This window comes from Asparagus officinalis, chromosome 2, assembly GCF_001876935.1.
Source record: "Asparagus officinalis chromosome 2, Aspof.V1, whole genome shotgun sequence".
NCBI lineage: Eukaryota > Viridiplantae > Streptophyta > Magnoliopsida > Asparagales > Asparagaceae > Asparagus > Asparagus officinalis.
In genome coordinates, this window is record NC_033795.1 from 83978544 (window position 1) to 83994979 (window position 16436).

At 33.6% G+C, this 16436-nt stretch overlaps 2 protein-coding genes across 2 annotated transcripts; one reads left to right on the plus strand and one right to left on the minus strand.

The window, feature by feature from the left end:
• On the minus strand, positions 144-5106 carry LOC109831938 (protein FAM192A). Its single transcript, XM_020399418.1, has 7 exons — positions 4945-5106; positions 4788-4862; positions 2961-3018; positions 1879-1934; positions 1152-1214; positions 569-637; positions 144-443 (listed from the first exon to the last, which is right to left on the minus strand). The coding sequence occupies exons 1-7, from the start codon at positions 5008-5010 to the stop codon at positions 237-239; spliced, it is 594 nt and encodes a 197-aa protein (XP_020255007.1). The 5' UTR covers positions 5011-5106; the 3' UTR covers positions 144-236.
• On the plus strand, positions 7173-12900 carry LOC109831939 (protein CHUP1, chloroplastic). Its single transcript, XM_020399419.1, has 8 exons — positions 7173-7218; positions 9641-10201; positions 10392-10841; positions 10924-11055; positions 11595-11776; positions 11878-11989; positions 12237-12380; positions 12473-12900. Exons 2-8 carry the CDS (start codon positions 9689-9691, stop codon positions 12563-12565), a joined length of 1626 nt encoding a protein of 541 aa, XP_020255008.1. The 5' UTR covers positions 7173-7218; positions 9641-9688; the 3' UTR covers positions 12566-12900.

The window sequence follows — 16436 nt, forward strand, 5'->3', positions numbered from 1 at the left end:
ATACATCCACTACAAAAAAGGAAAAGAAAAGGGGGGAAACAGAAACTAGTTAAAGAAGACTAGCAAAAATAAACAGATAGACAAATAAAAGAGAGAGAAATTAAAAGGATAAGAAAGACGATCAAATTAACTAAGAGGAACAATATAAAAAAAACGTTATAATTTACTGCTTTCAACAACGTCACATGATTTGTGTCACTAAAAAGAGAATAAAAATTACATTTTTTTTGAAGGTGCTAATCTTCATCTTCACTTTCATCGCCATATGAAACCAAGCCCCCAAGTGCCTTGCTGGCAATATCAGGAGGCGGCTTCTCATTTAGTTCTGAGGGTTGTTTTTCTGAAACTACTTCAGTCTTTGCTTTCTTTGCCTGAGGCTTTACCGATATTATAAAATTGGCAGGACGAGAGTGTTGATTCTTCTTCACAACTGGTTTGTTTTCCTGTGAGAGGAAAAAAGGGTAGTAGAAATCATTTCAAAGCAAAATGAAAAATGTTTTTCAATTTTCCCTCTCCTTCAACAAACATGGAATTGTACAGTCAATCGATCATCAGTACTGTGACTCACCTCAGGTTTGGCGACAGTCGGAATTTCCTTGAGCTCACGAACAACGTTGGTTTGGACTGCCACTGCTTCCTAAATACCACAGAAAATATATATACATCTGTTACATCCTTCCAAGAGACTAAAAACTGTTCAATATGGAACAAGGATAATGTTTACATTACAGGTAAACTCAAAAGACCAATTTCAATGATTTAATATAATGTGAATGCTAGAGGTTTAAGAAAATAGCAAGTTCCCTTACATACTTTATTGTGATGAACTGATTACAGAAACATAGAGAAGGAATCCACAAAACAGATACAGAAAAGGGGGCACATGAGACTTAAAACTCAGCCACATCATTTCCAGCATACCAAAATTAGTTTGCAGATGGAAGACACAAAGTCTCAGCCAAATATGTTGATGAAAGTACATGTATGTATATATTTAAGAAGATTTAAGATCTTCAATATGCCAAGCTTACAAAGTTCAGGGTTCACACAACAAAATTAACTATTGAACATACTGTGCTGTATAAAAGTTTGAAATAATAAATGCATATGAAAGAATGGGGGGAAAAGTTTTTGGAAGGGCCTCAACATACTTGGAAACTGCGAAGTTGTTCAGCTTCTTCATTAGCTAGTTGCCGCTCCTGTTCTCTCCTTGACTGCATAAAAGACGACAATATAAAATAAATAAATAAAAGTTATAAAAATGATGATATGTCACGCAGTTAGTTTAAGCCAAATGATCACGCGTGATGATCGTCTTTGAAACACAAACAGACAGGTAATATACACATCTCAAAGGACACCCATACAAGTAGATGAATGTTCCTGCAGAGGATGAGTATGCTAAGCTATCTAGAAATAGAAATGTAATAGAGCAATGAGAAGTTATCATGAGCGTGACTTTGAATAGTATGGTTGTTTTATATAATAAAACCGACAGCTATATTGCTCTAGGCTTCTCTAGTGTATGGCAGAGGCCTCTTCTTCAACTTTTACGCTATCGGGAAAATAACTCATGGGCAGAGAGCCTCACTGTTCAGGAAATATCCCAAGGCTCTCTCATATTTGGGAGCTTATTAGATAATATTAAACTTTTTGCATGAAAAAATAAAAGATTTTTTTTTTAAATTTCCACATAAAGGGATGCTGTAGGATCCTAACAAGTAAAAGAGAGAAAACATTAAGATGAGTAAGGAACTTAACCAAACTAATATGTGTATTGACATAGTATTTTTTAACAGAATCAGCAGAATTCAGTGTTTTGATTGAACTGCTGGTTCAGAATGCTTAGTACGTAAATATGTTTTAAATCACGCTCACCATCTCCAAATTATCTAAAAACTCTGTTTCATCCTCATCTAGAGCTTTAGGCGGTCCTGAAACAAGACAAAACAAAACAAAAAAGGAGCGACTAAGCATCCCAAATTGAAAGGCTTAATTAAAAAAACAAAGAATGAGGTTTTTGCCACTATGAAGAAATAAAAGTTCAATATAAAATTATAAATATTATGCACATGCTACACAGAAATAATGTAACATGATGAGAGTTCTACTACTCAGCTTGACAAAAAGGAAAGGAAAAGCTTAACTTGTACGGATTGAACTTTTGAAATAACTTCTAGTTAGGCATAGGCTATGGGCCTTATTGCCTGTCTATCTGGATATGCAAAACAAATAAATAAATAAATGAAGGAAAGGAAACACACACACATACACACACTCTCTCTCTCTCTAAGCACTGAAACAAGATAAAACAAAACAAAAAAGGAGTGATTGAGCATCTCCAATTGAAAGGCTAAATTAGAAAAACAAAGAATGAGGTTTTTGCTACTATGAAGAAATAAAAGTTTAATATAAAATTATAAATATTATGTACATGCTACACAGAAATAATGTAACATGATGAGAGTTCTGCTACTCAGCTTGACGTACGGATTGAACTGTTAAAGTAACCTTTAATTAGGCATAGGTTATGGGCCTTATTGCCTGTCTATCTGGATATGCATAAAAAATAAAGAAAGGAAAATAAAACACACACACACACACACATATTAAGCATATGGTTGTCACGGAGACAAAACAAGCAAGGAGAAAGAGGAAGTTTCTGCAAACAAGAAACAGATGTAGGTGCCTTTGAGAAATGACTGGTTGGTTATACACTTGAACAGAGAATATCATCATGACAATGGCGACTGCCAGCGACTGAAGTACATAGTCTAGGAAGTAAATAGGGAGAGTGATGAAGCTCAAAGCATACAGATGAAACTACGACTATCAACAAGGATTACTGTTCCCAAATTCTTTCATACACTAAAGTGAGTTAGAAATTTAGACATTGCTATAGATCCTTTATTCAAGCTTTGGCACAACAAAGAACTTAAAAATGAAGTGGTGATACTTACTGTGCTTGAATCTTTCATTGAATTCTGCATCTTTTCTGTCTTTATTCTCTTTCAAAATCTGGAAGAAAGCGATCGATCACTGAGCACAGATAAAAGTTGCTTAGGCATGTTAAACAGAACTGTCCATAGGATTTAAGTCAATTAGGTTTGAGATACTATCATACTAAGAATAATGGCAATAGTAACTAACCATTTTACTAACTCAACGAGCAGACAAATAAAAGGTCCGCTTCAGAAACCAAGTACAATACTGAACTAAAGAATTCATTCAAACCAACAAACAATAAATATTGCCAATAAAATAGCATATTGCCTCTGGAAAATTGTAAACCAATCCGGAATAAACAAATCTATTATATGAAGAACCAGACACTAAAGTAAGAACAAGGAGGATGTTACTAAAGCAATCATTTCGGTTATTTGGAGTCAATTTTTTACCATATTTTATATGCGATGGAATGTTTGGCAACCAAGAAAGAAAAAGATTCAAAATGGCTGTAAGAGAAATGAGAATGTTAAGAAGGTGAGAATAGGAAAAGAGATTAGTAGATTACTGTCTAGGGAGAGCTAACTTTAAGTACGAGAGAATCGTTTGAGATGGTTTGAAATGTCCAAATGCATGTCAATCCTTTTTATTAGGGCAAAAGTTCAGGGGAGGTCCCTAATGTTTCAACCAAAGATCATTCGGGTCCTTAACATTTGGAAGTCATCAATGGCGGTCCCCAATGTTGTTTTCGTCATCAGCCTAGGTCTTTTTTACAAACTTCCATTAAATTTTGCTGATGTGGCGGTGACGTGGCCCAGCAATGTAAGAAAAAAAAAGTAGTGAAAGTCCAAGTTCAATACGAACTTGTAATATCACTAGATTTTTGGTCTATTGAACTTATAATTGCAACTTTTTTTTTGCTAACGTGGCAGTGACATCGTAGGGCCATGTCATAGCCACACCTGCAATATTTAACGAAAATTTGTAAACATTACTTAAGCCGATGATGGATGTAACATTAGGGATACCCATTGATGACTAGCCAATATTAGGGACCCAAATGATATTTGGTCAATACAATATGGACCTCCACTGAAGTTTTGTCTTTTATTAGAGATTGATAAATAGTTGAAGAATCTACTACGACTAGGGATAGACCATACAGGCTTCGGCTTAGCAAAGAACACAACATTATACTTTCATTTGGCGGGAGAAGGCATTGGCAGAGCTAAATGGAGAAAAAGAATGCATGTTCTCAATTCCTTTTGCTAGAGTTCCAATTAGTCCCATGTTGACTATATGAGGATGATCGTGGGTTTATAAGAGATTTGGGCTCAATTGTCAACCTTATCTTCCCAGTAACAATTGAACGGTGGGCATTATCACAATCATTCGCTCGAGATTTCTCTAGTGCAAAGCCAAACAGGTGACAGGATTGTTATGTTGGACTGGGATTAAACTAGTGTGGGCCTAGGACTGTAAAAGCAGGGTGGTACAATTAGGGTTTAATTATGGTTTTATAAGGAATTTGGGTTCCCCGTCCTAATTTATAGTTAGCTTAAGTTAGAGGTGATTTATAGGTTAAAGGCTTCAACATTCAACATTATTAATATTTTTTTTTTTAAGAAGAAGCCAAATCAGACCTTATTTCATTTATCATTTTCCACTGGTAAATCAAAGACCTAACTGCTCTAAAGTAAAACAACTCCCCTCCCCATTGAGCTCATCGCTTAAAGTTTTCAATCTGAAAGCATCACCATTGTAATTTAACTATACATCCATCAAAAATAGCCTAAAATTGCCTCAAAAACCCTAGATTAAAAGACAGGCGCAACAAATACCTCATACAAGGGCCTGTCTCTCTGCGCTGTTCCGTCTTCGACCCGCTCGCCCCTCGTCTGCTTCGCTTTGTCCAACTGCAACGCAAACTCCGAAGTTCAGTTAAAAAAACTTCTAGGGTTAGGGTTAGGGTTTCAGGGGTTAAGAGCAGAAAAAGACCTGTTCTTCGGAGATGAAACTGACGAGCTTCAAAGTAGGAGGAGGAGCAGTCGATTCTTCTTCCATCGTCGCCGTCGTTTCGTCGCCGTCGCCGTAGCCGATCTCCGATCGCCGCCTGTTTCAGCCTCCCAATTTTGCATTAAAACCTCTATTTTATGATGGACGTGCAAACCATGGGCCTTTCTATCAAAGAGCAAGTCTGGCCCAAAAGCCCTTTTGAATACTTTTTTTTTTTTGGCCAGCGAGCAACAATTAGTTTAAAAAAATAAAGGGGAAATTTCAATATTGACTTTTATGATTTATTAAGTTAATTTTGGCATACTCATTCTGGTGGCGACTTTAATCAAAACATGTGACCATAATTTAATTACAAGATTCTTAGGGCCCGTTTGGTTGATGTTTTTGGTTTCGGGTGTTGGACAGAAAGCCTGTCAAAAGAGCACTTTTGACAGGCTTTCTGCCCAACACCCGAGATCAAAAACATCAACCAAACAGGGCCTTAATGCACACGTGCTAGCTAGTATGGAAAAAATCGGACCAAAAGTCCGTCAAACAACTGGAGTGTTGATTGCTCCCAAAGCATTTGAATTGTTGTTATACACTAATTTCACCGTCACGACTTATTAGTCTTTAGCCCCATAATTAAACTTAAGGGAGTGAAAGTAAAAGAACAAAATGACTAGGATTCCACCACTACCCTACAATTCCCAACAACTTTGTTCTTTTTTTTTCTTTTTTTTTTCTTTTTTTTCCTTTTTTTTATGATTAAAGGGTGACTAGGGCATATTATAGACCATAGTTTAGTTGTTATTGAAGAAATGAGTACAAATTACTCTACGAGCATGGGCGTGACACGGTTTGAATTAAATATATATAGAGTCAAGTGCATTAGGTGAAAGTTGCAACAAATTTATAAGCTTCTGTTGATTGCTAACTAACTTATATTTATTCAGTAAGATTCGACTTTCTATTAGTTTGAATATATGTCTTAAAATGTTAAGAGCAAATTATGGCTAGTGCACTATAATAGCTCAGAAATAATATGAATTAAGCTAGTTGGATATACGTACGTAAAATTAATTCAAAAGGAACCGATTATTTCTTTTATTATTATTATTTTTTTTCATTTTTGTGCATATATAGAGGCCTTAAACACTTATATCGATAGAGAATATAATAGAGGAACATATAAGAAAAGTGCATATGTTGGTAGGTGGAGGGGAGTTTACAACTCCCGTTTGGATGGACGTAACTATTAGAAATAAGAAGCGGATCAAAGACATAACTTTCTCAATTATGAAGTAAAAAGTAGCGGAAGTAGTATTTATTTTGTTTGTTTCGTATATTTTTTTAGAAGTGACGGAAATAGTACTTCACCATCTTCTTTTATTTGTTTGTTTGTTTGGATAGAAATTGGATATATTATTTAAGGTCATCTGCCCCTGGTAAATCACTAATTTAAGTGGTTCACACTTTTTATCCACTTCTCCTCTACTTCTGAGCCTTCAAGGGCGGAAGAAAAATCTAGGAAGTAGGTGTGCCACCTAGACGCCACATCTGTATTTATGGAAGTAGCTGAAGTAGTCTTTTCGGAGAAACAAACATAATTTTTAGCTTGAAGTAGGAGAAACTTCCTCTGCTTCAGTTACTTCTTTGCTACTTCCGTACAAACAAACAGTGGATAACATTTGTTATAGCTGAACGCGCTTTTTCGTTAAGATTTGTATTGATTTATCTCTTTTAAAATCTACCAAATTGAGGATTGCAACGATGATTATTTCACAATTACATCTATAGTCGAGAAGACCAATGCAAATTAATTTGAGGGATGTGTGCTTCTTAAATATTTCAGTTGGGAGGCCATATATTGGAAAATGTGAATTTTATGAAGTGTTGCTTCAACGGGATACGTTGTTAAAACATTGCCATCACTCGCCTTCAATATTTCTGTTCTCCTGTCCTCATGCAGCCTCCTCAACCCAATGGCCCACGCCCACCGTACGTCCATCAGAGGTTTTTTTAAAAAATGACATGTGGGGCCTCTAGAGAGAAAGGAAGTGTGGTTGATGGTGTGCCTTAGAGTGTGTCTGTAGCGCCTCTCTTTGTTCAAATGGACGGTCTCAGATCGCCTGCACAAAATTCCTCAGGGTAGGCAAAATTAAGTTTAGTGTGCTCCCACACGCAAGCCGCTTATAAAAACAAGCCCCTCCTTTATTAACTTCAGTGGAGGCTATAGCTTCTCTTTGCTTTCTCCATTTATCCCCACCCTCCCAGGTATTGCTCCCTAAAATCCTAAAGATAACCCATGATTAATATGTAAGTTTTTACAAATTTATTATTGTTGTATGTGTGTTGGTTTCTTTGATTTTTCGTGTTGGGGATTTTCAGTGATTAGGATATGCATGCGTGGAATAAATTTTTAAAGTGTTAATTTGTTGTATATATATATCATATTATATTATATATATATATATATATATATATATATTATAATATATATTATTATAAACTCTATATATATATATAGTATATATATATATTATATATATTGATATATACATACATACATATTGCTGATTTCATTCATTTGCTTTAGCTGTAATATTTAATATAATTTAATTGGAAGTTGTAAATTTCCAACTTAATTAGCTATTGATGCGAAATTGATCGATCACTAAACGTTGCCACACCAAAGATAAATGAACTTTGTTTTGTAACTTAAACAACCATTAACTTTTGCCCAATGTTCTTGTGTAATGCTCTGTTCATTGTCTTTTTCCACCCCCCCCCCCCCCCTAGCTTTTGCTGAAGCAGCGTCTTTTAGCGGGGGGGCATTTTTTGGGAATGGGCTAGAGAATGAAGCTGGTTGGATTTGCTTTGTTGTGAGGTAACTATTAAGCTATTCTTTTATCCTTCTTTTTCAGTAGAATTAATTGTGTTACTGTTACTGATAGCTTTAAAAATGAGCTCATGAAATTTCCTTCCTCTCGTAGAAACCTACAAGGTACATCCTTTTTGGAAAAAAAATTCAAGAAGTCATTCATAGTCGTAGCTCTTTGAAAATTGTAAGGAATTTGGGGGAAAACGGGTTCTTCAATTTTATAATTTAGAAGTTTGTTCAAATTTAGGAGATTTGCGATTGTATTTGATCGTGAGTTTGGATATGAAGCTTTGCTACAGGGACCCAAAATATGGGATGGCCAGCTCATTATGCAATAGGAGGAGGACACCTCACCTGTCCTCCTGTTGGTCCCATATTTTGGGTTCTTGGGGAATTTTTCGAATTATTATTTATGAAATCTTGGAGACAATTAATGTTCAAAAGTTAACTTGGTTATGCAGTTCTTACAATAGAGTTTGTCGACAGTTTAGCTTGTCAGGCAGAAAAACAGATACATCCTTTTTTTGTAAATTGCTAATTGAGGATGTTGGTCTAATATCTCACTTAATGATCTAAGACCAATTATGCACGGCTTAAAGTTCATAAAGCGCTTTCTCTTAGTAAAATGTGTTCTAAGCTATGGTTGTCAATTATCGATTGTTTCGACTTAAGTGGTCCAGAAAACTTAATTTCTAAGCGTAGGAGGCTACATCAAATTTGTCGATGTGAACAGACTAAAGATTGGTGGGAGTAGTTAGCATGTCTTATGTGGTCCTAGTGCAAAGCAATGTGCATCAAGAAGCAAGGGGGAAGGAAACAACAGCTAAGAGACTGCAACATCTTGAGAATCATTGATAGGAGGTAAATAGGTTTGAGAGGTTGCATGAAGAACCTAATGACATATGATTATTCCCTGTCCAAATAGTTGTTGGGTGTTGGATTAATATAAGTTTTTCGTTTTCATTTGGTGATAATAATGAAAGGGCTCTTGGTCCCCTATTGACTGTCTGTATTTTAATAGCAATGGACAGTAATGAAGTTCCAATAATGTGTACAGTACATGTAATCAGAAGTTCACATGCAGTTCTTTCTTAATTTAAGAAAAGAAAAAAAAAGGGGATTAATTGCAGAACCATTGGCTTGATTATATTAATCTTGGTGTTAGATGTTGATTGTTGACTAAATGAAAGATCAAGAGATAAGGATTGGGATTGGAAACTTTCCTCGGTTTTAAGTCAGAATGTTATGTAAGACCACAGGCACCACAATTGCATTATTATATGTAACATTGAGAATAAAATTCTCCATATTGCAGTTCTTGTATTGAATGCGGTAGTCCCAATGAACGGTGCACGATACAGTAAATCCCTCTGGCTTTCTGTTGTTGGATCAGTATTCAATGCTTCCATTCAAGAATCCGATGCCTGTAAAGCCCATATATATATTTAATTTGACAAAGTTTAAATGAACATACGCCTATAAGCTAGCCCTACCATCATCTACTATATTCCCAATTTATGTACTTTCACTTTTTGTTACTTTTAACTCTCGGTTTTGTTCACTTTGCCTTTGTTACTTTCTCACCCTTAAAGACAACATCTTATTTGAATAAGTTCCCACTACGCACTTTGATATATTCCCCCATCTAATCTTATGGATGTCATTTCTCATTTGATTGGTTTCTGTACTTCAGCTTTGTGCTTGTCACCTGTCAGTGGGATTCATACAGCCTCTTTCTTGTCTCTGTTGATGGATCCTATATTTGGCACAGAAAACCAGAATCACAAGCTTCTTATACACTACTAACCTTTTCAGGGTTACTTTGCTCCAATTTCATTAGTACCTCTCACTTTTCAGAGAGCCATGAAGCAAGAAGTTCCTACATCAGAGGGAAAATCGTCAAGCCTCCAGCACTCTCCAATGCCAGTGGCGCGTGCTAGAGTTTCGAGAACTAAGGAAAGCTCGAGACTGGGTTCTCCGAATGGGGTCTCGAAAGCTAGCCCGAAAACTCCTCCTAAAGAGGCAAACAACAGTTCAAGAATCAGAAGGCCTATTGATCTGGCTAATGATCAAAAGGGTGTCGATCAACCACGAACGCGTGCTGTTGACCAGTATGCACGTGTTCGACGCCATTCGGACATGAATTGCAAGGGGTTGGGGAGTCAGAATGACGGAAAATTGAAGGATGACTTGGAGAGAAGACTGCATGTGAGTGATAGTTTGGTAAACGAGTTGCGGTCCGAGGTTTCAGCTCTGAAGGCTCAGATGGAGAAGCTGCATAGTCGAAATGTTCTTCTGGAGTCGCAGAATAAGCAGCTTGGAAGAGATCTCTCTTTGGCTGAAGCGAAAATTATAGCCCTTGAGAAGAAGGATGAGGTAAAATTTATACAGAGAAAATAAAGTAGAAGACAGGACTTTGTTCTCTACCCGATACTGATATTATGCTCAAAACCTGATTTCCGGAATCCAAGTTTATCTTCCCAGGTTTCTTATTCTTTACACTTCATGATTTCATGAATTATAAATGTATAACCTTGTTTGCCTTTGTTTTTCAAAATTAATGCAGGCAGAATCTATCAGCAAAGAATTCCATCCTTCTGAATTTAAGGATGTACGAGAAATCATCGCAAATAAGTTAGACCTTTTATCAGCGAAAAAAGAAGTCACAAAAGAAAACAAACCTGCCAAATTGCAGTCTTTAGCATTGGAACCAGGAGTGAAATCTGTAGGAAATCGTCTGAAAGTTCAGTTGCCAGTACCCCCACCTCCTCCATCTCGGGCCTCTCCCGTAGCTGGACCACCTCCACCTCCACCTCCTCCCCCTCCTCGAAATGCCCTTGCAAGAGCAAATATAATGCAGAAGCCTACAACATTCGTAGATTTCTACCATTCAATAACAAAGCGAGATGGGAAGAATGGGAATATGCAAAGTGAGAATTGTGCTAGCCCGCTTGCTAATAAGGCTCATAACAGCATTGTTGATGAACTTCAAAACCGTTCATCTCATTTACTGGCGGTAGATATTTGCAAACACACCCTGTGATTTTTCTCCTTAGCTGTGCTTGTTTCTCTTATTCATTCTTGAACTGTTTCCATAGATTAAAGCAGATGTAGAGAAGAAAAGTGACTTCATCAATCATCTCATACAGAAAGTCCAGTCTGCAGCTTTTACTGATATTGAAGATGTCACAAAATTCGTTGATTGGCTTGACGGGCAACTATCTATATTGGTAATTCTTACAGCTTGTTTGGTTGAAATTATAATCAGATGTTATGATAATTTCTTCTGCCTTTTTTTTACCCCATTTAAATCGATATTAATGTAAATAAAGTCTTCTCTGTAGTAGAGTTCTTCGAGCTACAAGCCTACAATATTGGTTCTGGGGGCTCTATTTCCACTGTCTTTTAGATCTGCAGCTCTAATGCAAGTATTGTGCTTTATATTAAATCATAAATATGTCCTGAAGGTGAATTAAGGATTTCTTTTTTGGAGCGATCTCAGTTATTTTTTAAGGGTAAAGCAGCCTTGCAATGTTAGTTGCGATGATTAATTTTTAAGGGATGTATTTGTTAGCTTTATCACTTGGTACCTTTTTTCTGTTCTTTTTTCCCCTTTAATTCTACAGGGAAATATTAACTCAAAGAAAAACTTTGGGGAGATAGTGTAAGATTCAAAGCTAAAGGCTCAATGATAATCCTTATTTAATTTTTGTGCTTTTATCATATATGTTTATGTTCTTCGGTTTTGATCTTTATTATGTTGTTACAGGCAGATGAGAGGGCTGTACTGAAGCATTTCAATTGGCCTGAAAGGAAAGCCGATGCTTTGAGAGAAGCTGCTTTCGAGTACCGTGATCTTAAGAAACTCCTAATTGAAGTTTCTTCCCTTGAGAATGGCACATCACTTCCATGTGATGCCATCTTGAAGAAGATCACAACCATACAAGATAAGTGAGTACAACAAACTCATTAGTGGTCACTTCTTGGTTCACTTTATGAACTCTGCATCTCAATTTGTTGTTTTATTTTGTTTTTTATTACTGTGGTGGCAGGTCAGAGAGAAGCATTCAGAGGTTGATTAAGTTTAGAGACACAACCATGGTCTCTTACAGGGACTTCAAAATTCCCACTGAGTGGATGCTTGATTCAGGAATTATTTGCAAGGTATGCAACTTGCTGTTTGTGTATTATACCGTTCACTTACCATAACTATTAGCAGAACTTGTCATTATTTGTGTTCAATAACTTCTTTCTAATATCATGCATTGTCTCAGCTCCTTCTCTACATCAGGTTCACAAGCACCAAAAATATGGGACATAAAAGCAAAACAAAAAAAATCAAAAAAAAAAAGAACAATAAGATTATTTTGTTTCATGAAAATGATAATAGATTGCAATATTGTTTGTGCAGATAAAGATGGGATCTGTGAAACTCGCAAAAATTTATATCAAGAGAGTGTCAACAGAGCTCGAGTCAGTAAGAAACCCAGAGAGAGAATCAATACAAGAAGCGCTTCTACTTCAGGGTGTGCGTTTTGCTTACCGCGCATACCAGGCAAGTAAATTTTAGTGCAGAAAATTGTTTATCGGATTCATGCGCTTATACAAATACAATAAAAAGAACTTTATGGTGTTTTAATCTGGCAGTTTGCTGGAGGACTCGATTCTGATACAATGCGGGCCTTTGAGGAGTTGAGGGAGAGAGTTCAGTTGCATAGGAGAGGGTCTTTCATGGTGTAATACTTCCTTGACACAGCGGCAAAGTTTCTGAAGACTAATCTAGATAGTAACTAGATTTACACATATGGTGTTTGTAACTTATGTCGATGTCTTTGACAAAAATGTTCAGAGAGATTGTTGCGTTAATTTGGAATAACGAAGACGAGTTGAAAGGTTGATGAATCGATGATAGAGGCGGATTAAGAGGAAGATAGCATAATAATATTGTAAAATAGGAGCATATTCTTATAACATTCCGAATAATTTTATACCATGAGCCTTATAGAATTGCTTCGAGCTCCAGATTAGTATTGTGCCCACCTTCCAACTGAGATTGGATGGAACTTCCTTGTTTTTGAGCACTAGTTGAGATGCACGTGCAATGCACGTGGTTGAATATCATGATTATTTACATTGATAAAAATAGAGTAAAAATAATAATAAAAAACAAAGTTTTTTTTTATATTGATCATCGACTCAATAAGCTCTCTCTTAAATAAAATATTGTCATTGTTTCCTTTCAACCCAGACTGTGGCCACGTGATCTACTATTTGTAAGTTATAAACGCATTAATATAGTACAACATCTCTATTTATTAGTATCTTGAAGTCTTCAAAAGATGGGTGATCATTCAATTCGCAAAGGAATTTTGCATATGAATTTACTTGCAATATGTCCATTAAACTTTTAGTCGTGGTTTGACTCATCGCAAAGGAATTTTGCATATGAATTTACTTGCAATATGTCCATTAAACTTTTAGTCGTGGTTTGACTCAAATTCACGTTAACTTTTAGTTGATATTTCACTCATATTTATATTATCTAAAATAATATTCTCATTCAATTCTATAGCTCATTCTCTGTATCATAGAAGTAAAACTGAAAGTGTGAAGAATTATTTTCTTACGAAATTAAAACAGGAAGATTATGATATATTTCGCCATATGTTCTAAATATATATAAAAAAATCTTTGATGCAAGGTCCTTATCAAATCTTACCCCAAATGATGTGAATAAAAAAATGCTATTATAACTCAGTTGCCTAGGGCAATTTATTATATATAGGATACATAACTCATCTGGAATATCCATATCTCCTAAGTAGATTTTGCTGTTTGTGATAGCAACATGTTAGATACTCGTATTCAAACTTTTTTGCTCTATAAAAGACACAAGAATTTGGAGTGCATAGCTTATATATCGTAAAGAACATATCGATTCATGAAGAATTTTTCCTAATAATGATATTATTACAACGATATTACTATTTAATATTAAATCAATTTTATTATATAAGAATTATATAAGATTATATGACCATTTTTAATAAATTATAAAGTATATATATGGAAACCTCGATGCTTATAGGTAGTAGTTGGGCTCCACAAAATATGTTAATTTTACATTGTAGTTTGCTATTTGTAGTACTATTAGCAATGTCATTAACTTTCCTCTTTATCTTATTATTCATATTTTTCTGATGTAAGTTCTCTTTTGCTAATAATTCAATTTGCTATATTCAGTTTTTATAATATCAGATGTTAGAATATTCTCTTCTATTTAAAAAGTGTTGACATGATTTTCTTAAAATATATACACATAGTAGCAATAGTATATACTTCAATGCAACTCAAACATTGGCTTGGAGTCTATTTAGAGTGATGTCCTTTCTATGCTAGAATGATGATAAAGTGATTACATAGTCTAAAAGTCAAGAAAGAAATTTCTACAAAGGAAAAGTAATTTAATATGTCAAATTAAGAACTAATTTATAAAATATACATGGGCAGTGCATATAGCTATAAAAAGTAATTAAGGTATATATCTTCATAAAATTTTTATACTGAGTGACCAACTACAATCATCCTAATTTAAGCATAAATAATTATTATTTTAGTTACTAATTTGATACGCGTAACTATGGAATAAATCTCTAGTACAAAATATGAATTGAGATTGTATGATGCTGTAGGTAAATAAATAAATGTTATTAGAGCTCCTCTTTGTATTAAATTTAAAAGTAATAATTTAAATTATTAAGCACCAAATATTAGCTCATGTGAGAAAGTAAAGTAATCTATGTTCTATATATGTATATAGTCAATCAATCAAACGTATTAAAATTATGATAAGCACAGTCAAAATTATATGGTGGGTTCACATAAAATACAATTTGTAAAAAATAGTACATTAAAGTCAAAATCATTTTAACCATTATATAGATTGTCTGAAAATTTTTGCATATATAAACTATACTGCCTAGGAATAGTGATATACACACTTAACTATGGTCTAATAATTTTAAGAACGACTTATTCTTCAATATCATCATTAATTGATGTATATTGATTACACTGAAAACACAATAAAAATTTAAAAAACTACAAAATAAACACCCACAAAAGTTTTAAAAAGTGTAAAAAAATACCCTAAAATTTGTAATTTACAAATACACAAAACTATTAAACATTACATTGAAATCAAGGAATTACAAAAAAATCATTGCAAAATTTCAAATTTTGGAGGGATAATTTGCAATGTACTATACTTTAAGGGTGTTTTTTTGTAAATTTTAAATTTAATAGATTTTTAATTATTTATGTTCTTTTTAAAAAAGTTCTGGGTAATATTTACCATGAAAATTTAATAGATTTTTTAATTATTTATGTTCTTTTAAGGATTTTTTAATAATTTTTTAAACTTATAGGCATTTTCTATAGATTGTAAATTATTTATAGACCGTTTATAATTCCTATGCTTTCAATTTACTAATGAATTTAAAATTTTTAGGGTGTTTTTTATAAATTTTGAATTTTAAATGTTTGTTTATAATTTTTGAAACTTTAAGGGTGTTTTCTATAAATTATAAATTATGTAGGGGATATTTATAATCTTATATTTTTAATGTATTGTTAGGTCAGAAACTATCATGATTTTTTTAAATTTTATAATTTTGAGGGTTTTATTTTTTAATTTGTAAAAAGTTCAAAGTGTGTATTACAAATTTCATAAATTTTTGGGGCTTGTTTGTGTTATTTGGTAATTTGTAAAAAGTTCAAAGTGTGTATTACAAATTTCATAAATTTTTGGGGCTTGTTTGTGTTATTTGTAGGTTTTTAGTATGTTTATAGGTTTTATTACAAATTTCATAAATTTTTGGGGCTTGTTTGTGTTATTTGTAGGTTTTTAGTATGTTTATAGGTTTAAATTTTTTAAGGTATTTTAATTATAAATTATGTAGGGGATATTTATAATTCTTATATTTTTAATGTACTGTTAGGTCAAAAACTATCATGATTTTTTTAAATTTTATAATTTTGAGGGTTTTATTTTGTAATTTGTAAAAAGTTCAGAGTGTGTATTGCAAATTTCATAAATTTTTGGGCCTTGTTTGTGTTATTTGTAGGTTTTAGTATGTTTATAGGTTTGGAAAATTTAAGGTATTTTTTGTAGATTTTGAATTTTTAGGGCTGTTTTTAAAATTTTTAAAATTTACAAGATGTTTTCACCAAAGTTAAAAAACTCTTAGTTTCTAGTTAGTATATATTTTTCAGGTTTCTTACTAAATTGAGATAATTAAAATTTATAATTTTCAAGATGCTTTAATAAAATTTTGAATTTGTAGGGTCGTTTTTGTAATTTAAAATACTTGGAGAATATTTTTACAAAGTCCAAAAACTTGTAGGTGCTCGCTAGCATATTTTTGTAGATTTTTCTACGAACTGAAATAAGTAAATGATTTGAATTATATTAAACGTATTTATTTTTTCCAATAACATGTTAAGTCTCATTATGAATAAAATAAATCATTTGGTTACTAATTCGAAAAAGATACGGTAATTAGAATAGATTAGGATAACAATGTAATATTTAAAAAAACTAAGAGTAATA